The sequence below is a fragment of the Oreochromis aureus genome, linkage group 22 (assembly GCF_013358895.1).
Source record: "Oreochromis aureus strain Israel breed Guangdong linkage group 22, ZZ_aureus, whole genome shotgun sequence".
In the NCBI taxonomy this organism is placed as follows: domain Eukaryota; kingdom Metazoa; phylum Chordata; class Actinopteri; order Cichliformes; family Cichlidae; genus Oreochromis; species Oreochromis aureus.
The window spans coordinates 16,058,839-16,082,313 of NC_052962.1; the positions used below are offsets into that span (position 1 = coordinate 16,058,839).

The 23,475-nt window shown below is 42.3% G+C and overlaps 1 protein-coding gene across 10 annotated transcripts in view; it reads right to left on the reverse strand.

The window, feature by feature from the left end:
- LOC116319472 (cytoplasmic dynein 1 intermediate chain 1) overlaps positions 1–23,475 on the reverse strand; it is a 62,399-nt gene that overhangs the window by 3,318 nt on the left and 35,606 nt on the right. For 3 of the 10 annotated variants that reach the window (XM_039605801.1, XM_039605800.1, XM_039605798.1), the window contains 6 exons: positions 16,305–16,451; positions 14,269–14,382; positions 13,987–14,120; positions 13,563–13,707; positions 5,738–5,878; positions 4,652–5,616 (listed from right to left, as the gene is read on the reverse strand). In XM_039605801.1, the coding sequence (XP_039461735.1) occupies positions 5,218–5,616; positions 5,738–5,878; positions 13,563–13,707; positions 13,987–14,120; positions 14,269–14,382; positions 16,305–16,451 (1,080 nt within the window). In that variant the 3' untranslated portion in view covers positions 4,652–5,217. Of the gene's footprint in view, positions 1–1,885; positions 2,012–4,650; positions 5,617–5,737; positions 5,879–13,562; positions 13,708–13,986; positions 14,121–14,268; positions 14,383–16,304; positions 16,452–23,475 lie in introns of those variants that run through there. The other 7 variants (XM_039605805.1, XM_039605797.1, XM_039605803.1 and 4 more) reach the window with 4 other exon arrangements.

The window sequence follows — 23,475 nt, forward strand, 5'->3', positions numbered from 1 at the left end:
ATCTAAATAAAGGTCTAGGGAAATTATTTAACCCCCCACCCCCCTGCTTATGGTTGCTTACGGGTCGCTGCCTTCTTTGTGGGTGGAGCTTGCAGGACCACACATCGCCAAGCAGGATTTTAACCATCTAAACTGTTTGTTTTTAAAATTATGGGTAGATTTACTAACACTGGCCTCTGCCTCCTTAAAAACATAAACTAAACGAGGGGTGGTTAAAGGCGTGTTTGTGCACTGGTCCTACAGGGATCCAATGTTGTTGCTGTGTACATTCACAAGGGGCAGTGTCCAGAATACGCAGAGTAACCAGTACTGTTGACTACTCTTGTGGTGGTGCTGGTCGTTTAGCTTAGCTAAGCTTAGCTGCAAATGCAAATTTGTTGTGTGACAAATAACACACTGAACACACTTTTGTGAAAATGTCCCTGTCAAAAAATGCAGATCTGTTTATTTGCATACAAAAAATTTGAAAAACCAAGAAATTCCAGTCGGTGGGAACGACCGTAATCAGAATAGGCGTGTTTTACACATTGAGTGTGTAAAACAATGAAAACTGTCCACTGTGTTCCTCCTTCTTCTCTCTGTACTCTGATATTGTTCTCATCCAGTTCAAGGAAATGTGTTAATTGGTTGCTAATCATTCACTAATCTGACACAAATGTGGAACCATGAATTCCACTTCAGTGACTCAATTTGTAGAAACGCACAGAACAAAAGATGGGCGGGGCTACTGTGATGTGATGACCATTGGTAACACCGTGCTGAAATGAGTGGCTACACATGATTCAAGTGTTCACTGAGGTCAAGTCCAGGCTACATCATATCTTTGTCTGTTTACAGTAGAGTCCCATAAAAAGTACAAGGACTAAAGACTTCGTGCTCACTTACCTAAATGCGACTCATGGCAGCGCTACAGAGCACCTCTTAAGTTCAGCTGATCAGCTGATCAATGTTTTACTGAATCATCGTCTCATCTTCCACTCTGAGGTTTGCAGACAGTGCACAGGAATTTGGAAAGTACTTAGTTTTCCATAAAACAGGCAAAAAAATGACTTTTGATGTCAACGTCATTAGCTCAGTATTTCCAGTGTATATAGTTTTAATGGCACATTTAATGCCGTCTTGTGTTATAAACACTGATCTGATGTTAAATTCAGTTTTTAGTTCCAAAAAATGGTTTGAAGTTAGCAGAGAAATCCTGAGAGTGTGAATGTTTCTTTTCACTCAGATGAACCCAGTGGGGGCTTTATACACTGAAGAACGAGACCTAAATACATGAATTATTTGTATGTGCAGGTTTTACTGAAAAAAAACTTATTTCCACTATTACACAATAATGTCAGTGGATCAAACACACATGAATCACAGCAAAACCAAGTATATGTTTGTAAAATGATGATTAACTTAAGTTTTTTCACCACATGATGGGTTTTTGTTTAGAATTAAAGTGAAAAGGAGGTGTTTGTGATGAGCTTTAACTATTATCCATTTAAAAAGATCAGTAAGTTAAATTTCAGGCACTAAAAAATCGCTCTGTGTGCAAATAAATTTTGGTCATTGCAGTTCACTCAAGCTTTTGGCACCTAGGCGGTAATTAAATCTTGACTGTTTGAAAACTAAACCCACGAGAACTCCTGGCTCCATGCACCACAGCACTCAAAGTGAATTAAAAAAATGAACTCAGCAGACTTTTTGTAAAAGCCCAGAGCACACTGCCAAAATATTAATATCATATGAGAAACAACCGAGTGTAATATTTCTGGAAATGCCACGATTGTTACTCTGTAATCATTATCCTGCACGTTTTTTAGGTTGCCACAGATATTCTATTAATGTATTAATTATGTAACGTTTTAGCACATGTCAGCTATACAGTTAATTCGAGTACCTCTCCTGTATCGTAGATCCAAACTCGGCCCTCTGAGTCGCCCACAGCCACCTCCTTCCCTCCTGATGACCAGCGGACTCTGTTGAGTGCTGAAGCTCCCTCAATGGTCACGCTGGCAGTGGGTACCTGGCAGGCAACGAGTTCAAACAAATCCACACCGTTAAACAACAAATCAAACAGTTCACGGATAACTGAGTGTAAAATGTGGTGTGTAACGCGTAGGTGTGTCTGTTATACCCGAGTTGGTTTTGGTTATGTTCCTGATCATCAAAATTAATGTTGCTCCAGGTTCAACACTGCAAGTGACCAAAACCTCCCGATGTTCACTCAGGAAACATTTTTTTTAAAAGGAGGTGGTTAAGGTCAGGTTAGGATATGATTGCGGTTAGGGTGAGGGTTTGGTGTGCTGGTGAACTCTGACATCACAATGTGATTGGTCAGTTGCAATGTTGAACTTTGGACCAACATTCGTTTTGATGATCCAGGATCGACACCAGCACGGGGATATCGGATCGTGCTTTTGTGGTAAGGAACAGGTCGAACCAACAGGAAACAAATAAACAGCAATATGGAAACGTGAGTGTTAAACAGAGCACTTAACAAACAGCTTCTGTTACAGCTGCTGTTTGTGTTTGGGAATTTTATTCCTCAAAAAAGAAAAAAAAGTCAATGAGTGACTTTGTAATTTAGTCTTAAATTCCTCTCATATTCCTTTGATTTTAAAGGAAAATACAGTGAAGTAAACATTTAGGCATAAATCATGCCTCTCGGTCCTCATTTTTTACGACCATAATCGCTGTTTAAACTATTCCCTTTATAGTTTATTGGTAAATGGAAGCATTATACCATTATGGTCTAATTTAGCAAATTTACTATGTATAAAGGGCCACTTTATCCAGCTATATGAGACGGTAAGAAAAACAAAGCTGTCAAATTACAACTTGTAGACACAACAGGATATTTACAGTGTAATAACTCACTTTGCTGTTGTGGGTGAACAGCAGTGCTCACGCTGCACCTTCAGAACCCCCTGAAGCCACGTGCGCAGTCTACATGAACTGCTCCTGACATGCGGCAGGCGAGTCTGACATATGTCACCGGTGGAGACAGAGGCCTTGGCATCATGTCGCCTCACACACCGAGCTTCTGCGTATTTAAAAGCAGCGCTAACCGCATGCTGCACGGGTGGATCCGAACTGAGCGATCTAAATTGGTTGTGCATGTGTGCGCGTACGTGTGCGCACTGGAAATGAGAACCAGGCGCACCGCGCAAGCTCTGTTAATGTCGTTATGACTGTGTGTTTTTAATATGACGGTAACAATGGAAGCCTGTTGCTATTAGACTGCGCGCGAGGCAGTGTGTGCGCATGTGTTCGATACATCCGCCTGTGTGTGTGTGTCTGAGCAAATGTTTCTCATAAAGCACATTGTTAGTCGAGTTAGGCCGCCGATAATGAACTCTTCCTCTGTCTGTGAAAAGGCTGCTGTTGAGGGAACCCTGGGAAACTTGTCATCTGCGCTGCAGAGAGAGGGAGGACTCTCAGCTACCGATGGATCCAGTGGCTGAGAGTGACGGGCTTAGCAGATGAAGAGATGTGACACCAAATCCAATTTTATTTATGTATGTAGACTGAAGAAAATGAGACGCTGAGAGCGAAAGAACATTATGAGAGAGGATGGAGAGTATCTGCAGGTGTTGTCTCCATGGAAACCAAAAGAGAAGGAGAAAGGAGGATCCTTTTATCTCTACTTTTACCCGAGTGATCAAAGGTTTGGTGCCCACTCTGCTCCCAGAGTTGTAACAAAGTATGATTTTAAGATATGTGGATTCTGCTTCTTAGCTCGACAGTTTGATGCTCATCTGTCCATTAAATATGAGGCTGCAGCCATGACAGATAGCTTAGATTAAAGGTACAGTGGGTAAATTTGCGATGTTACATAATAAGGAAAAAGGGACACTGTACTCTGAAATATACATAGAATAGTTTGTAATTACATCTTCCAACAAACTAATGCTCAGAAACTTATAATTAATCCATTAAAAATACATAGGAGTGGGTTTGCGGTTTGTGGAAACCGCCATGTTCCCCCATCATATTTGAATACAGTAGCTGGGAAGGACGTCTCCCTTTTGACTAACAGTGTTATAAATATGTGGCTAGAGACTGGCCACATACATTGACTCCATATGTGGAAGCTGTGGAGAAGAAGTAGTCGTGGCCATTCATGTCCGTGGAAGGACATTTGAATTTGTGCCTGCATCTTCAGAGTAAAGATTTGAAGGATCATACGTATGGTTTATTATCAGAGAAGGAGGGAAAGGAAAGAGACAACGCTACCAACATCTCAAGCCTCATCTCCTGAACTGTACTCGGGGCTCTTACACGCTAAATGTGCATAAATAGGCTGATTTATTCCTGACATTATCCCAGTTACTTATTGTCAGCAGATTACACATGCGACCCTCCCGTCTCCGGACAGCTGACAACAACAATAGCTGGTTATAAGCTAACATTATCGCAGCTAATGTTAGGCTCAAGTGTCCTAAAAATCACACTTTTCCTCTAATAAACAGTTTGATTACTTTCCCTCAAGCATTAGAATCAAGCTAACAGCAGCAAAAACAGCAGCGCTACCAACAATTTGGCATATCATCAACAGCTCATCTCAGAATCATTGTCATCATTCAGAAGTGAGCTTCACTGACCCATATCGGATTCCTTTCAAAAAAGTTTTACAGCATCTTCCCGAGTAAATAAAGATGGAGGCTTCTCACCCGGCACTGACAGCTGAGGTAAACAATGGACTGACTGAATTCCACAGATAGGGAAAGACTCCAAGGTGAATCCGAAACATGGTGGAAAAACGCCAGCCATTAAACGCATACAGTCCAAATTTAATGTTTCTGATGTTTGTTGGCTGACTAATACATGTTTGTCCTATATCAGATATCGGAGTGAGGATTATGCACTTAATTGGGAGGGGTAAGAAAACAGACCTCAGGTGACTTCAATCTGCAATTTACCTGTACCAGAATATATGCCAACCATAAGCTCTGTAAACATCAATGGCAATATTGGCCCAGAATTTCAGTCAATGCGTCCCTACTTTTACACTGTTTCTCTTTGTACATGTGTGTTAAAACAAAACAAAAAAAACCCTGATTCCACTTTTTGTAAGCGTATGCGACCTTTAAAAGAAAAATAAGTTGTGTTTTTATTTTGCTCACTGTATAACACTGCATGCAAACTGTTTAATACTATGATGTGTCCTCCAGTGGCCTTAAATGCACTCATCTTAAAATAACTGCTTGCCCCACAGCCTTGCGAAACTCAACCCCTGGTCTGAAGTTTCTTTTTTTTATTATTATTATTTTCATGGAACTGTGGACTGAGGGCTGGGGCTTTGCTCGTGGTCTCCGGCACATCTGTGTTCCCCTTCGAAGGGACACTGTGTGGGAGGATGATGGGACGGGGTTTGTGGGGTCCTGAGGTTCCCTGAACATTGGAGAGAGGTTGTAGAAATGTTAGCGGGATGGCTGGGTGGGAGCTGGGATAAGGAGATGTCAAAGTCTGATTTAAAGCAAGGTCTGTGGGAAACGCCCACGGGGGAATCTGGAATTGTGTGTGTGTTGGGAGGGATGTGGAAGGACTGGTGGTGGAGGGGTTGATGGGAGGGAAAAGTCTTGGATGTTTGGTTGTGTGGTTCGGGCTGAGGTCCAGCAACAGGCCCTGAGGACACCAAACACACGCACATCAACACACAAAGAGATGACACACAAACCACACCCATCACGGCCTGTATTAGCTACATTCACACACACACGCACACACATACAGAGTATGCACACACCTCAGTGTCATTGTTGAGGTTCCACAGGTCCAGGCGGCCCATGCCATCCACGGCAGCAAACATGGCAGGGTGCACAGGCGACCACATGACATCATACACATAATCGGCGTTGTCTTCAAACGAGTACAGAGGCTTGTTGTGCTGAAAGAGAGGAGGAAAAAAAGAGGATATCAGTGCGAGTGTGTATGAGTGACATGGTGTGAAAAAAAAGAAGAAGAAGAAGCAGAGAAAACGGAGAGCGCGACGGATTACAGCGGATGACATACCAGAGAGAGAGGGAAAAGGAATGGAGAGAGGGAGTGAGTGAGCTTCAGACAGAGTGGCGCTGCCTCAGCCTTGGGGCCTGTCTGGGTGCAGAGCCTAATTAAAAAGCCTAGCACATTCACACAGCGCCATAAAACCGCTGGGAGAGATGAAAGAGAAGGCCTCTCCACAAGGTGTACTGTAACCTCAACACAACAGCTGTGAGAGAGAAACAGAGACAGAAAAATAGGAGGAGAAGGAGGGATGGACAATGGTGCACAGGAAGGTGTGTGTGTGTGTGTCCTTGCATGTGTGCAAGGAGAACCTGACAGATAATGGTTTAAACCGACTATTTAACACTGAAACTAAATCTAACAGAGAGATCTGTATGTTATTTATGTGCTCAGTGGCATCGTTTTACACTTCCTCGTCTGGTGGACAAACTCATCCCATTATACTGACCTAAACAATTATGTGTTTGTGACGTGGCGTCTCCATAAAGTCCTCGTGACAAAGTCAGAGGTCAGAGAACAAATGCAGTCAGGAAAATGAGTACAGCTCTCGCACCGGCGTCCTCCCTTACTGTGCATGTTTTGTTTTGTGGTGCATGCACTGCACTATGCAGGACAATGCACAGCTGCCTACGATGAGAGCTGATTGAACTTTGACCTTGAACTACACTAACCTCTGGGAGCAAGACCAGTTGGTGAAGGCTGCTGCTTGTGCTGCAGTTTACTCACACTAGGGGCAGTTGTCTCAGGCCATGCCTGAGCACAAATGCCTCCCCCTCTCCATGCCCGTGCTGCCAGTACGCTCTTTAACTCCCAGTAATTTCCTCTTTACTGTCTTTCCTTCATCCTTAACGTAAAGAAGCATCTCAACTCCTCCATCGGTTTTTCTAACACACACTTCATTATGATGTGACAGTATATGCCCAAAGTCCACTTCATCAAGCGGGCCTGAGCTCAGCCCAATTAGCTGAGTCAGAGCATCATACACAGACACCACACTAGTCAAACAAACTGGACTTTGGGGGTCAAATATACTCGGGCACAGAACAAATTCCCACACCAGACAGGTTCCCACACCTTTCTATGATATAAAAAGGTCACAATCTTGTCAGTGTTGCAGAAGATATGCTTAAATTCAGTCAGTTTGCTGATCAAAAACTCAGATATGTAATACAAACCCCATGTGTCCCTCAGTACAGCTTCATATGTGTGTGTGTTTTTAAAGAAAAACCTTTTCCCAAGCTGACTGTTAAGATTCAAGAAGCATACAAACTGCATTCCTTGCAGGTAGAGTGGGAGGAGTGGAAGAGAGGAGACAGGCTGGCTAGAACAGCAAATGAAAGAATGCAGTCTCTCCCTTTCTCTCTCATTCCTGCTCCTTTCTCTCCATCACCTTTACTCCCTCACTCTACGGCAGATCTGAGAGCGCACACTCGCACACACTCGCACACAAACACAAACAAACTGAGCCAAGCCAATTTCAAGGCTCGACTGAACCTGTTTTCCAGCCGGCAGCATGACAGCAGAGGTCATTTTTCTCCATCTCGCAGTTCCAGCGTTCGATCGAAGTCGTACCTGTTTATGTTCACTCTCGCTCTCTCTCGCTTGCTTACTTGTTCTCATTTTCGGGGTTTTATGACAGCCGGTTACACTGCACATGTGATTTTATCGAGATAATCAGTCTTGAAGCAAAACACCTCTGTTTCCCATTCAAGGTAACTTTCTGAAATTTGTCCTATGGGTCATTTGGCCGTTACTCAAAGTAATGAATAAACCTGGAAGACAAAATAAGATCAATAAAGCCCTCTGGGTATTATACTGGGTACTCAAAATGTAAACTACTATTTTGTCTATATCTACCAATTTTAAGGAAGGTAATTTAGGTGAATAAGTCTTTAAACTAATCTTTAAATGAAGCTTAATCCTTGTGGCGCCACACATGAAGTAACTGGATGTCATTATCTTTCCTGTGCTGAAAAGCTGCAGAGCTTTAACAAGCCTGAAAACCAACACTGAAAAACTGGGCACTGATATTTAACATCACAGCGATGCAATGACATAATGCAGCGAAAAAATGAGAGTGTAATGCAAGTTAAGCATGAAATCATTTGGATATTGTTGCCAAAAATGCAGGCACCACCTTGGCATTAATAATAAAATACCAAATTGCATTAACTGTCTCGGAAATCAAAATGTCAAGGAGGAAGCCGGTCTCTCAGAAAACATCTCATCACGCAGCCATCCATAGGGATCCAAAACACTCATCTCAGCAGCAGCCAGTCATATAATTTCACCGCTTCTATCCTCGCTGCATTTGCATCTCAAAAATCGCACTAGTTTGATAGTTTTAATAAACATGCGCACCAAGGGAATGGAGATACTGTCCTTAAATGAGAAATTCTTCCTTCATGCGCTGTGCTGCAAGACCCCAACCAGAACGTTTTCTTTTCTCCTGACATACACTTGACCTTGACTTGGTCAAGATGGCCCGCTGAAATTCAAAGTGAGCATCAAAATGGGGGAGAAAGGTGAGTTAAGTTACTTTGAGTGTGGACTGGTCTGGGTATTTCAGAAAATGATGATCTGAGATTTTCCCACACAACTTTCTCAACTGGGTTTGCAGAGGATGGTCTGAAAAAGAGAAAGTATTCAGTGAGCAGCAGTTCTGTGGGCAAAAATGGCTTGTTGATGGCAGTGGTCAGTGGAGAATGGTCAGACTGCTTCGAGCTGATAGGAAGGAACGATCGCTACAACCAAGGTAGGGACAAGGCCATCTCTGAGCACATGGAACCGCTGCGGTACTCTGTAGCAGATGGGCTACGGCAGCAGAAGAACACATCAGGTGCCTCTCCTGTCAGCTAAGAACAGGAAACTGTTGCCTGCTCTGATGAGTCTTGATTCCTGCTTTGAAATTTGGATTGTAGGGTTAAAAAAAATCGGTGCAAGAATTAAAACATGGATCCATCCTGCCTTGTGTCAAAGGTTCAGACACAATTTGGGCCCCTTAATACCAACTGTGCATCTTTAAAATGCTGCATCCTACTTGAGTATCATTGCTAACCATGTCTGTCCCTTTATAACCACAGAGTACTAGCTTCTTATGGCTACTTCCAGCAGGATAATGCTCCGTGTCGCCAAGCTTGAACTTAACACTGCACTCAAAAGACCTTTGGGATGTGGTGACATGGGAGATTCATATCATGGATGTGCAGACACAAATCTGTCGTAAATATGTGGTGCTGTCATGTCAGTATAGACCAAAATCTCTCAGGGCGTTTCCAGCAGTGTTTTGAATCAATGCCACAAAGAATTAAGACTGTTTTGAAGGTAAAGGGGGTCAAACCTGGTGGTAACACACTGTAACTAATGAAGTGAGGAGTGAGTGTATCTACAGATGTTCACCTAAAATATTATAAACACTCGCTAACAATCATCTGACCTGACAGAGACGAAGGCCTTTGATTACCTTCTTAAGAACAGCAACAGTGGAATAATTGTGCTCCATCCAATCATTTCATAGATGCTGGTTTTGGGGTCAAGCGTGCAAGATGGTTCAAGTTATGCACAATCATAAACCCATTCCCAGCCGTCGCGACATCTTCACACTCTGGCCGACTCAAAATGGTTTCACTAACCACAATATTTGCACTGCTGAGTGTAAAAACATAAGCAGACGTCTGTAGGATGGCCTTTTTGAACCGTGAGGGCAAACGCACGTGAATGCAGAGGGAATTCGCTGCAAACGTGTATGCGCGTGTGTTCAAAACAGTTTGTGATGCTTATGATTGGAGGGCTGAAGGCAAACCTCAAGGGGATTTTAGGCAAGCAAAGGCAGCTTGCTTAAGGTGTACCATGAGGCATGTGTGGTGTGTCTATATTTACACACACACACGCGCGCACGCTCAGGTATTCCTCCTGCCCAAACACAAATATGGGTTATGTGGGATAAGAGACAGACACACATTCCTGTGGTGACCCTCAAAGGAATGGGAATTCCCAAATCCTGAAAAATAACACACTCTTCTGATGAAAATCCGCAGAAATGTTTTAATATGTGTCACGGGACCCGCTGCAAAAGACTTATGGACTGGCTGCATGCTAACATGGCCTAAAACTCATCAGAGTGCTTTATTGGCTGTCACAGCCAAGAATGAAAACTGTAACTGGATCCTGCACAAAGCTGATATGCAATATGAATTATGTATTTTTATTATACCAAGGAGGTAAGCCTTTGATTTTGGGCTGTACAGTATGTCACCCTATGCATGTATGTATCATAATAACCTCTGTCATTCAAAATTAGCATCAATTTTTACTATTAACCATTAACTGATTAGTAGTAAAAACTGATTGTCATATTTTCTTTTGTTATTTGCACCTCAGCTTTAATTCATATTCCTAATATTAATCTTCTTTTAATCTCTTGGATCGTTTAGGCCTCAGATAGCCTTCATCAGGAACACAACACACACACACACACACACACACACACACACACACACACACACACACACACACACGTTCAAAACCTTTCATTTTAATGCTGATCTTGACTACTCTCACCTTGCTGCTTTTTGTGATTACATTCAGCATCCCATTTATCAACTAAGGTCTCATAAACAACCAGTCTGTGATGCCCTGGCAACCACTGGTCTTTAAGGAAAAACGTATGTTCCCTGACTGGTTAGTGAGAGGTGAAATTGGTTGCAAACAGCTTTGGATTGCGAGTGTTTGTAGAGAAGCTGGTGTCTTCCACGCAAATTACAGGCAACTGTAGCAATTTGCTAGCTATCTCTACTATTTATACAATCAGCTAGCAATTTTAGTCACTAGCCATAAGCTAGTAGCCAGAAACATTGCCTAAGATAACAATTTCCAACAATCATTCATAATCATAATTCTAGCGAGCTAATTAAGCTATTATCCATCATGTTTCTGGCTTTATTGTTAGTGAATGACATTAGTTCCAGTACTTCTACTACTAGCGATAACTTTAGCTAGCTAATGTAACCTTATTTTCATTTTTTGACCATTATCAGTTGTAATTATTACCCTCAAATGTATACATTGTGCATTTCTATAGCTTTACTGTTTCTAATCAAGCCACTCAGATCATAATCATATTTAAATTCTACTTAACATTTTTCATATTAGTTGAGCTAATCGCTCCATGTACCCTGTGGCTACTACATGATTATCCCTGGTTAGGACTCACTGATTCATCCATTTCCTAAACCTTTCTGTGCAATATATCAAATACACCTAAGCCAAAACTTCTTTTTCACCACCACAGAAGTGTCCTTTCACTGTATTAGCCAAGATCTTTTTTTAGTTTTTTCTTTATTCACCAGCCTTCCTCTGACAGAAATAGTGGCTGTTTGCTTTTTACCGCTCCTGAAATGCTGCCAAATGGAATTCATAACACTGGTTTGAAAGGAGAACAACAGCACTGAGAGGATGAGGTCACTCAAAACCAGCGAGAGGAGGAGCGCCCACCTTTAGAGTGCGTCTGACTTAGGTTCACTAAGTGTGCCTGCAGACAGCAGCCAGCACTATCCCATCAGTGCATTTGTGTTTTGCAGTGATAGTTGAGTAGGAGGGACACCCACACATACAAACAAGGGACTTTCACACATGTACACCCAGGACAAACCGGAAAAACACACACATACAATACACACACACACACACACACACACACACACACACACACACACACACACACACACACACACACACACACACACTTGTCAGATGAGGTGCAACAAGCCTTAAATAAAAAAACAGATCCTACGCTGTCTCTCAGCAAAATATTTCTACGGAAACTTGAAAAACAGCCGACAGTCTCTTTGTAAATGCAGTTATTTGTAGTTTCATTTAAATAATGGAGTACTGGAAGATTAACTAACTATACTTACACTTATAATAGGTCTTATTAATTGCACTAAGCTAAGAATCATGTGTGGAGCCGTTTCTGCTCTTGTGACTTTTGCCATTGGAGGCACACGTTTCTCTGAAGCAGTGTAGACATCTGACATCTGTAATACTAGTGGTTCACCTGCTGTCTCCAAAGAAAGAGCAGGTTAACTGGCTCTTACTAGAAACAGAGCACAGCCTAAGAGGAAATTGCTTGACAGACTGAAACCAGGTAATAATAATAATGATGATGGTTACTGATGATTAACACAGACTGTATAAATAAGATGGATGCAGTCACAGAGATGTCACCCACTGGTTCTGGACTCTGTATTTTAAAGCTTCAATGTTAGCGTTTTGGCTGCTGCCATGCTGTTTTTTCAAAGCCAGAGGTAATGTTAGCAGCTAACGTTAGCTAACAAGTGGTTACATCCATAAACCCTACCTGTGCAATGCACAGACGCACATCCACCACCTTCTTTCATCGCTGGTATGAGATGTTTGTGCTGATATGTTATGTTTGGTTTTATGACCAAACATCAAACATCTCCACTTTGGTCTCAACTGTAGAGATGTAGCTCTTGGGTGGGCTTGGGGGGAGATATACACCAGTTGAAGATTGTAACACTGTATTAACACCTGAATGGTTCAGAGCAGCAAATTGTCTATAAGCTAATTATTGCTTTGTATTAGCCTAATTAAAGAGGATCATTTTACTCAACAAAATCCATCATCCATCAGATAATCCAATAAAAAGGCTCCAAAACTCACCAACAGTGCATAGACACAGCGAAAAGGTCCGGTTCCAAGATTCAACGTGGTAGGCAGTGGTCATATCAATGGAGATGTACTCAGTTACTCAAACTCCATTACCCAGGTCAAGTCTCTATATCTTAAACGTGAAATCTATGGGAATGGAGTTCCTTTTGGAGCACGCCTCGAGTGGCACCTAAAGGAACTGCAATTTTTTTCCACTTCTGTGTTGGCATCATGTTTCACCTCCAGAGGCTGCTTCTTGTTTGACCTGAACACTTTGATCATCCCCAATTTGATGTTTTGAAGCTGGACTTGAACAGCGAGTGGTGGCTCTGAGGCACAGTGATAATACACGATTGTACAGTATCACAAAGTAGGTCTTCCTGAAACATATCCCACTTTATCACACATTTTGACTCTACATCGGGAGCATAATTTACCAAATCAACACACTATGTTATATTAACATAAGAGCTGAAAGTACAAATTAGTCCATAAACTCATAAATGAAGTGAGCTCATAGACTCCAGATTTATTGCGATTCTATATTATTAGCTCTGGAGGCTAAAACCATCTTTATATACAGTCTGTAGTTAGCAGTGAATACTTTCCCTACAAATGCACACACACGGAGAACACATATATGCACAATAACAGCTTATTCAAACATATATGTAGAGAGACACACAAGTTGTACGAGACCTTCTCTACTCAACCTTCCCTCTTCACTAGTTCATTCTCTCTCCCTCTCAGGATCTGCTTAAAAACCTCTCGGAGGTCACAATCAACCCCCCGCACAACCTTTCTTTCTCCACATCCCCTCTCTCTCTTCCTCTCCCTCACACACACACACACACACACACACACACACACACTCACACACACCTCCCACATCGTACCTTGGTGCTCCAGAGTTTGACGGTCCAGTCGAACGAGGACGTGATAAAGAGGTGGGAAAAGTCGACGGTGCCCACCGCGCTGTGACAGCTGATGCCCGTGACGGGCCCCTGGTGGCCCTCGAACATCTCACAGATACCTGCCTTACTGGAGAGGGAAAACGCAGAACGTAACATCTGGAACTGAGATCGTTAGCCCAAAATTCCCTCCAAAAGAGGGAGAACTTCATTTGTAATCAGACACTTTAAGTTTTAAGTTACTTAAATGTAATCTAATTTAGGGACAATCATCCTCTTAAACTTTGGTAATATTATAATTCTAATATCCTATAATTGTAAATTACATGAGCACTGTTTCATATTCAGCAGACTTTTGGTGAACTTTAATGCATATCTGTGTTTTAAAATACATGTTTCATTAACCAACCTGCCATGTCTGGATGCAGTGTACACAGTGCCCTCCTCGCTCCCGACCACATAGTTGTTAACGTCTCCCGTGGGGAAGGCCATGCATGTCACTGCCACGGGTTTGGATTTATTGTACACCAGTTCCATGGTCTCCTACACACATTATATTAGAGTGGATATAGCATAAACCTGCCTTTTTACAACAAAAAAACAGCATTAGTGAGTGAAAAAAAAAAAGTCATGGTTTCTTTTTTTAAATGCTGCTGGCAGGTTGTGTGGACGGCTTCACTGATGTGTGTACCTGAGGCTGGGAGAGCATGTCCAGACTCCAGGAGCACATCCTGCCATCTGTGGACACGGTGATCAGGTTGTTGGCGTTCTGTGTGCCGACCACATTCACGCAGTACACTGGGTGCTGGACAAACACACACACGATCGTACACAGAGACAAACAAACGGATTAGGGTGAAGATTTACCCGTGCACAATACAAAAAAAGCTGTTATCAACTGTAGTATAATTACAACAACATCCTTTAGGATAATACTTGTAATTTTGCTGTAAATTGTGATCACATTATAGTTCTTAATTATTAGCCTCTTTGAACTGAAGCATAACAATTTCTCTTGTACAATAAATAGCTGAAACATTCCTAATTGTAGCAGGCTGTCAGCAGCATCACTATGTCATTAATTTTGATATTCCACTACTTATGAAACGAATAAACATTGTCCTGTAATGATCACATGTTTTTTCCCCTTTAGCACATGATGTCATTAGATGCTTTTTGGGGCCAAGAGATGCAGACAGCTCACATGCCAGTGTGCATTCGTCCTTTTAAATCACCCTACGTTTCAGACATGTGCTGCTGTTCAAATCCACGAGTGTGTGAAGCCATTATATCATTACTGAGCAGTAATTGATTTGTGTGCCGGGTCGCACAAAGAATCCATTCAGCAATCAGCACCATGCTAGCATGCTGTACTCACTAACGGCAGAGTGGTGGCCTCATTATTAGAGCCCACAGCCCCTTTAAAGCTACAGTATGGATGGCATGTAACAATGTGTGTGTCTACTGTAGCTGTGATTATAAACAAGCTGGGTTCTTAAGATATCGTTAGATTATATTCAACAGTAATTTGCTGTAGCTGAACTGAGCTGCTCTTTCAGTTATGTCTTCAGTACGACTGCTTTTATCAAGTTTATGTCTAAGTGCAGACGGACCCTATAATACAGATTATCATGTAAAAATCATTCAGTGTAATTGGTGCAATCAAAATCTTTTTAGCATATTTACATGTCTGAATTTTTTAATTAAAAAAAAAGTGTTTATCTGCTTTTTTCCCCCATGTTGGCCTAAGCTTATTTCAACACTTTTAACCAAATTAACAATTTAGTTTTCAGTCACGTGACTCACACAGAGCTCTGAAGAGCAAAACACAGTTCCAACAACCCTCCACTAAAATGAATTTTCAATCAAAGAACATTTAAATGACCTCTCAAAAGAAGATTAATGGAAACTGGGCACTTTTGATCCACATACAGAATCCACTGCAATATTTTAATCACTAGAGAACAATTACATCCCTGCTGGAGATCCATTTTAGCAATTTCTTGTTGTGAATGCTCTTTGTTGCGCTGCCGCCAGGATAAGAGTGTACAATAGTACACTTTTAACAGACAGCTACGTATATGTAATTTGGATCTCAGGTCTTTCATTTAGGAGGTGAAGAACAAGAAGATCACAGTTTACAAAGCAATAGTGAGTGCTAATTAGCTAAAATGACCTAGCTTATCTATCAGCCACTCTTGGCTGTCTGTGTCAGGATCATCATACTCAGGGAAAAGATTATGAATGCACACGGCAGCAGATTTGCGATGCTTGTTGATTTATCACAGATTGCATGTAATTGCCAACTTGACCCCATCTGAAGGCCGCTACACAAAAAAATCATAAATCCACTGCACACGGTGGCACTAATTTTGGTCGTGGCACAGCCTTGAGCAAGAGTTTTCCCTAGTTTGATTATACCATGAATGGCTGTAGTGAAGGATGGATTGGTGCAATGTAACTACTCTATGATTTAAGCAGCTATTCTGAATTTTGGGTAAACAATCCTGCTAAAAAATAAGTGTTAGGTACTGAAGAAAAGCCTTGTTCTGCCCTCCAGGTTTTAATAATGATGTGTCATCGCAGGAAAACTATTTATTACTTTCCTTACTGTGTAATCTGCAGAAGTTATTGTTGTTAATATCACAATTCTAATTATAAAGCAGAGATAAACCTTTACATACTGTATGATAAATGTATCATACTGATAGTTTAAATCATCCTTACAGTGTGTGCAGCAGCAGACAGAGGGGTCCTCTGGACAGGGGTCCGGCGATGACTGCGATTATCCCACAGGACTATCTGTCCTGAGTACGTCCCCCCCACCACCAGGTTGGGATGAAACCTGGCAAAGCCCACAGACACCACCGGAGACTAAGGAGAGAAAACGAGAGAGGAGAATTAGGACCCATTACTCTGATTCGATGCTGGTGTTATTTTATGTAACTGACATTATTATGAACTGAATGCAGATGGTAGAAACGGTAACACTTGACTGGGTGCGAGTGAGCGCGAGCGATCAAGACATCGTGATGGGTGGCATACGCGGGGACACAGACGGAGACGGAGATGACGAGTGTGGCCATGGTGAAGGTCCGCTGAGGAGACGAGAATGGGGTGACGCTGGGGTGGAGACCAGACAAAGAGGGAATTGTAGTCCTCCTTCCCTCCCCAGCCGTTTCACATTACAGCATCAAAACCCCAGCAGCCACTGGAGCGCTCACCGTAGCCTCCGTCATGACAAGCGCACCCTTGAACTACCCCCCCCCCTCGACGCTGTGTTTATTGAGTTTTGGTTCCTCTTCGGTGCTCATCCCATAAGGGCTTCTGCGTGCAACAGCTAGCTCCCCCTGACCCAGAGCCACTGAAGCATCTGCGCTTCTGAGTTATGAGAAAATTATTTCAGCATCCTGCAGCATAGCGCTACAGGAGGTTAACTGGTGTGATGCACTGACAGATTCATCAGAACCAGTAAAAAAAAAAAGCATAGTCCTGTTGAGAGGGAAATAATTCACAGGCACGACAGAGCCAACAGAGCAAAGCTCACAAACACAAATCACAACTAAAAACAGTAAAGCTAGAACAACATGGAGGGTGCATTTCGCAAATGGATCGTTGCCTCACGCAATCGTAGATTGTAGGAAGGAGCGCTGGTGACAGTTTTAGTGTTCTTGAAAACTGTATGTCAGATGTTTTGCTGTTGAAACAGCAGCTCATAGACTGCATGGAGACAAAACTCTATCAGAATCCTCCAAAACTCATCACTGCCTTAACAAGGCAAGACCTAGGATACATCTACAACACAGTTTAATTTATAATGATCACATTAATAATATCAATAATCCATAAAAAAACATAAACCACAAAGGAATTTGTTGGGTATTGTTCAACTGAGAACAATATAAGGCCAAAATTTTAAACCAAGTTTGTACAACAGAGACTGTTATAATGCCTTAAAAAGGTGACAACTGCTTCAAGTGAAACTATGTTAAGTTTAGATAAACAGCAGCCACCGTGGCCACAAGTAGTAATTATGGGATAAAGGTAAATGCTAAACAATAGAAAGGACTCATAACGTCAGTTAGGCTGGGCCCACCCTGCAGGAGTTTTGGCTTTATTTATACCTATTTATGACTATCGTGAACATCTGCCAGGTTGTAGCAGCAAAAATAACATCTCTAAGTGGTAAAAAAGCAACAAAGTACACTAACTGTTCCTTATCTTTATATTGCTGACTTGAATCTAGACAAAGGTGCATTAACCATGATGGTTGTACCTGGTTTGTACCTTGGACTCTCATTATAACTCTTAAGTCTCTACATGTTTGATTTTTTTTACATCTTAAAATTTCTGTTACTAGAAAAATGATGAGAGAGGCATGTCATAGACTCCATGTGCCAAGTAAATATACAGTAGTAAAGGTATCATAGTGAAAAACACTAATCGAATGAGTTTTGTTTATAGCGTAGAAAGATCCCACTACGTCTGCAATAGTAAAATGTGCTTATTTTTCAGTTCTTTTTTTACTTCTCCCTCTCCCTCTCTCACCATCCCTTCCACCACACCATGTGCGAAGCAGCCAACTCCAAACCCCAGTTCATTTTGAAAGGAGACTGGAAAACAAACCAAAGGGAAAGAAAACACTTCACACTCTTTTATTTCTCTTTTCTCTTACTTCTGAGGAGTCACGGCTTCCAGCGGCACGGCTCGGGAGTCACTTCAGATGTCTAGACTCAAAATAAACTAAACTCTGGTGGTAAAAACTAAAGGTGCTTGTCAGCTGGCATGAAGGCTCGATCTGAAAAGTTTATTTACATAGTCCGACACAAAAAGGATCGAGGCTAGAGGCTTATTAGCATGAATTAGTAAGCAAGACTTGACAGCTCGTCCAGGAACATCTGAAGCTGCCTGATTAATAAAAGATCACTGGTGCACTGTATGACATGTTACACGCTGGATTAAGCAATATACAATCATGTGTTTGTGTTAACAAATCATCAAAAAAAGAGAAAAAAAAAGTCTGGAATGATGTTTTTGTGCTGAAAAAGCAGCTATTCTCAAGCACACGGAGGTTTGTTTCTTGGCTGTGATCACTCTAATGACCCAGCGTTTCTTGGTGACCTTTACCCTCTGTGGTCGTCTCACAGGCTGCTGTTTGAGGTCTGTTCCCCCTCCATCAGACTCCATCAGTGGGCTAATAAACCATAGTCCAGCACCCTTTGTCATCTCCGCACACAAACCCACACACATCCGCTTAACATGCACATGGTTCCACCCCCACAACCATCTGTCTCAAAACTCCAAACAATGTAAGAACTCTTGGATCTGATTTCTTCTTCTATGAAGAAGGGTTTGACAGTTTGAGTGCAAGCAGGGGGAACAGCTAACCTGCCTCATAAAAGCATTGCTCATTTGAGGTTTCAGTATCTTCGTCAAGGTGGATTAAAATATAAGCAAATCTCATTAAATTCACATCTTTCTAGTAAAGGCCAAAGCTGCTTTTACTATTACCGCCAACAAAAATTAAAAAATTAACATGTAATTCCACAAGAATATACAGACACAAACATAAAACATCAGTGCTCTGTGCCGTCAGCACCCTAAATAAACATCTCTACCCCACATGAGTAATGACAAAGAGAAACTAAATCAAATCAAGGAACTCCTCTATTTGATCCATATGTTACTTTCAATCGTAAGCCCTATCAGTGTTCCCATCTTAAGAGGAAAATTCCCGACTAAACTCTGAATCCCCTCTTTCAGAAACCACAGGTTATGCCATCATTCCCCTCATGTGCTGTCAGGCTTAGTGAAAGAGCTACTGAAAATTAGCCCCCCTTTGTCCCAATAACGCACTATGAGGCGCCTGCCAGCAGCAACTTGGGCTTAAGATTAAAGTCATTCTCCCTAAATTCTGCTAATCAAATGTCACATCAGCACAAGTTTGAAACTTGTATCCGTTTTAAATGTACTGCATGTAATTAGGCGTTGAAATAAGATCAATTTGCTGTGTGCTACAGTATAAGCAAGTTTATGATTTAAGCTAAATGTGACCTCGTTGATGGAATCTCGATTTCAAAGTCGGAGGAAATTAATGTCTGACTTTATATATTTGAATTATGGGAAGCATGGTTATGTTTTGGCTGGATTTCTGTAATCTTTCTGTAATTCTGTCTACTTTTTATTCATTTTTTGAATCTTTGCCATCGAGACTCAAAACATGTGTTTTGCATATGTTAAAGGAAAATATTTCAGTGTCTAAACATGACTGCATAAAAGCGGATGTATCAATCTAGTACTGCATTAAAAGGTCTCAAGTTTTGGGAAACTTAGAGCCCGTTCTGGGAGAGTGTAACTCGTGTGATGCTTTGTAGCTACAATTTGCAGATGTCACCAAATGGTGTCACATGCACGCAGTCGTCAAGTTACTGTTTTGAAAAGAGGACAGCTATGCGGATACAGTCACAGAACTTGTGTGAGTGATTGTGTCTGTTCAAAATGTGGCTGTGCCGAACGGGAAGTCTGTAGGTTGCAGCTTCTGAACTGCTCGACCAAGCAACATGAGTGAGTGATGGAAGTCATTTGCCACAGGAAACCAAAGACAAACAATGAAACTAAATGTGTCTAGCTACATTTTATTATCATAAATATTCACTCACACAATCTAAATTATTGAATTCAGGTGTTCCAATCACTTCTTTGGCCACAGGTGTATAAAGTCAAGCACCTAGGCATGCTGACTGCTTCTACATTTGTGAATGAATGAGCTCAGTGAATTCCAGCGTGGTACCATGATAGGATGCAACCTGTGCAAGTCAAGTTGTGAAATTTCCTCATTACTAAATATTCAACAGTCAACTGTTAGTGGTATTACAACAAAGTGGAAGTGACTGTGAATGCTGGCCACATGGTAGGCCACATAAAATCAAAGAGCATGTTCAGCGGATGCTGAGCCACATAATGGTCAGAAGTCACCATCCTTCTGCAGACCTCCAAACTTCATGCGGCCTTCAGATTAGCTCAAGAACAGTGTACAGAGAGCTTCGTAGAACAGGTTTCCATGGCCGAGCAGCTGCATCCAAACCAAGCACAATGTAAAGCGTTGGATGCAGTGATGTAAAGCACACCACCACGGGACTCTAGAGTAGGGAAGATGTACTTACTGGACCAATGAGTCACGCTTCTTTGTCTGGCAATCCAATGGACGGGTCAGGGTTTGGACGTTGCCAGAGAACAGTACTTTTCTGACTGCACTGTCTGAAGTTTGAAGTTTGGGGAAGAGGAGATTATGGTGTTGGGTTATTTCTCAAGATTTGGGGTCAGCCCCTTAGTTCCAGTGAAAGGAACTCTTAATGCTTCAGATAATCCAGACATTTTGGACAACTTCATGCTCCCAACTTTGTGAGTACGGTGTGGGAATGTCCCTGAAGGTACATAAAGACATGAATGAGTGAGTTTTGTGTGGAAGAACTTGACTGGCCTGCACAGAGTCCCGACCTCAACCTGATAGAACACATAAGAGCGGAGGCTGTGAGCCAGGCCTTCTTGTCCAACATCAGTATCTTACCCCACAAACGCGCTTCTATAACAGTCAAAAATTCCCATAAACACTCCTAAACCTTGTGAAAAGCCTTCGCAGAAGAGTTGAAGCTGTTAGAGATGGTCTTCTGTATACCCTGGTTGTAGCAGGCGGTTATTTGAATTACTGTTGCCTTCCCATGAGGCAGTCTGACCATTCCCCTCTGAGCTCTAGCATCATCAAGACATCCACATCCACAGAACTGCCTCTCACTGGATATTTAGTTTTTCGCATCACTCTCTATAAACTCTAGAGATTGTTGTGAGAGCCCCAGCAGATCAGGAAGTTCTGAAACACTCAGACCAGCCCATCTGCCATCAACAACCACAAGAGTCACATAAATTGCAGTTTTTCCCCATCCAACGCTTGGTTTGAACTTCAGCAGGTCACCTTGCCTACATGCACTGGGTGGCTGGGCCTTTTAGCTCTATTTATCTAGCTATCTAGATAGATCGAGAGATAGATGGAGGGAGATATTTTTCTTTAAATCAGCCTAATATAAATGCAGTTCATGTCTTCTATGTTTTTTATGGAAGCAGTGGGACTGCATCTCCATATCACTGCTGTTGCTTCAAAGCCCGACATTTCATTTCCAAATGCAGAGTGGCTCTTTGGATGGTTCTCATCTCACATGCAGAGCAGGTCAGACACCTTCTGCGTCATCTCCTGCTAATCCAGATGGACAGGATTTAGGGAGTTATGACTCCCGGAAGAAAAGACAGCAGCAAGAGTCACTTGGGTACATTATATTATGCTTGAGATAAAGTGGGGAAGTTTTACAGGGAGATACTGTGGCAGTAAGAACAGCAGGTTTCATTTCTTTCTTCAGGCAGGTTCTGCACACATGTATCATCTACCATATCACACACAGGCTCCCAAGGCTAAGTGTTTCTGGCAGCCTTTATTGTATCAATAGGAAGTGTTCTGTGTAGGATAATACACACAGGGTACACCGTGATGAAAGATGGCACCCAGCAAGGGATTAGAGATGTGTAAAGGAATGACATAAGAAGAAAGAAAGCTACAGAGGGGCAAACAGTCTTTCTTTTGTTGCCTCCTCCTCTCTTTTGTTCTTTCCTCAGGCAACAAACTGTTGCTCAAGTCCACTCGAGCCGGCAGGAATGAAGTGAGAGCGCTAGGTTGAGGAAAAACGGGGAGGGGGCCTGATATGGCACGCTAGGCAGTATATCCTCCCAAACAGATCCACTCTCTAGCCTCATCCCACTCCCCCCCAACCCCACCATCTGCCTCACCGCACTCATCTGTTTTCCACTCTGCCTTATCAGGACCAGATGGATCCGACTGTCTTTGGTTGCATCCCGGCTTCGCAACCACCTTTCTCCTCCCTTTCTCCCCCTGGCTTCACTCGTTTATGACACCCCACAGATTTTGTCACTCTGTGGTTTCTGGCAGGGAGAGAGGAATACCAAGCCAGAGTCTCCATTTCATCAGGCAAAGAATTGAGCGAAAGCATGAGGAGGCGGCTCTGGGAACACAAACAGGCCTTTCTTTGCCTGCTAGAGCTGGTTTTCCTTTATTTTCCATATCTTGTTTGTTTGCTAGGCTCCTATATTCACTTGGCCAATACTGGCGTAATGTTTATTGATGTTGACATCTGAGGTTTTTTTTAAGGTATTTATGAGAACGGCTGAAAGGATTAAGATCTGATCGATACCTTTAAAGTGGTACATGATAAACAAATTTTCCATAAAATTCAACACTTACTTTCTGGTAGATGAAACTCCATCTACTGACATCTAATCACAGAAAAACTTTTAAACTCTCCACAGAGACACTGTTGGTCGGTCGATATCAAATACTGGAACACTGTCTGCTAAGCCTTCTGAGCATAGTGCAAGTTTGTTCACCAGTATAACTGCACATGGGTTCAAACTCACTCAAAGACAATGAATAATGCTGTCACATATTCCTCTCATTCCTACTCCCTCTACCCTTGCCCTCCCTCCTTCTCTCCTCTTTGCCTCCCCCACTTCTCTTACCCAACCTTTCTGGAAGTGCCAGAGACTCAAGAACGAACGCTAGGCAGCGAGATATTAATAAAAATATGACTGAGTGCAATGGGATATGACAGTAGCGGCAGGGGTTGTTACAGGGAGTCTTGTGGTTTGGGGGGGTTCAGCAGAGGCTTTAAGTCAAACGGTCTCTTTAATGTGGTATGACTTTGCCCACTTGAGAGGCTGGTGTGAAGTTACAAGATTGGACCCAACTGGGAAGGGGTGATGAAGGGTCCAACTGCTGGGACAGGCGTCGTGAGGGGAGAGCACACTGGTACCAGAATCCACAGCAGAGGAGGACCCT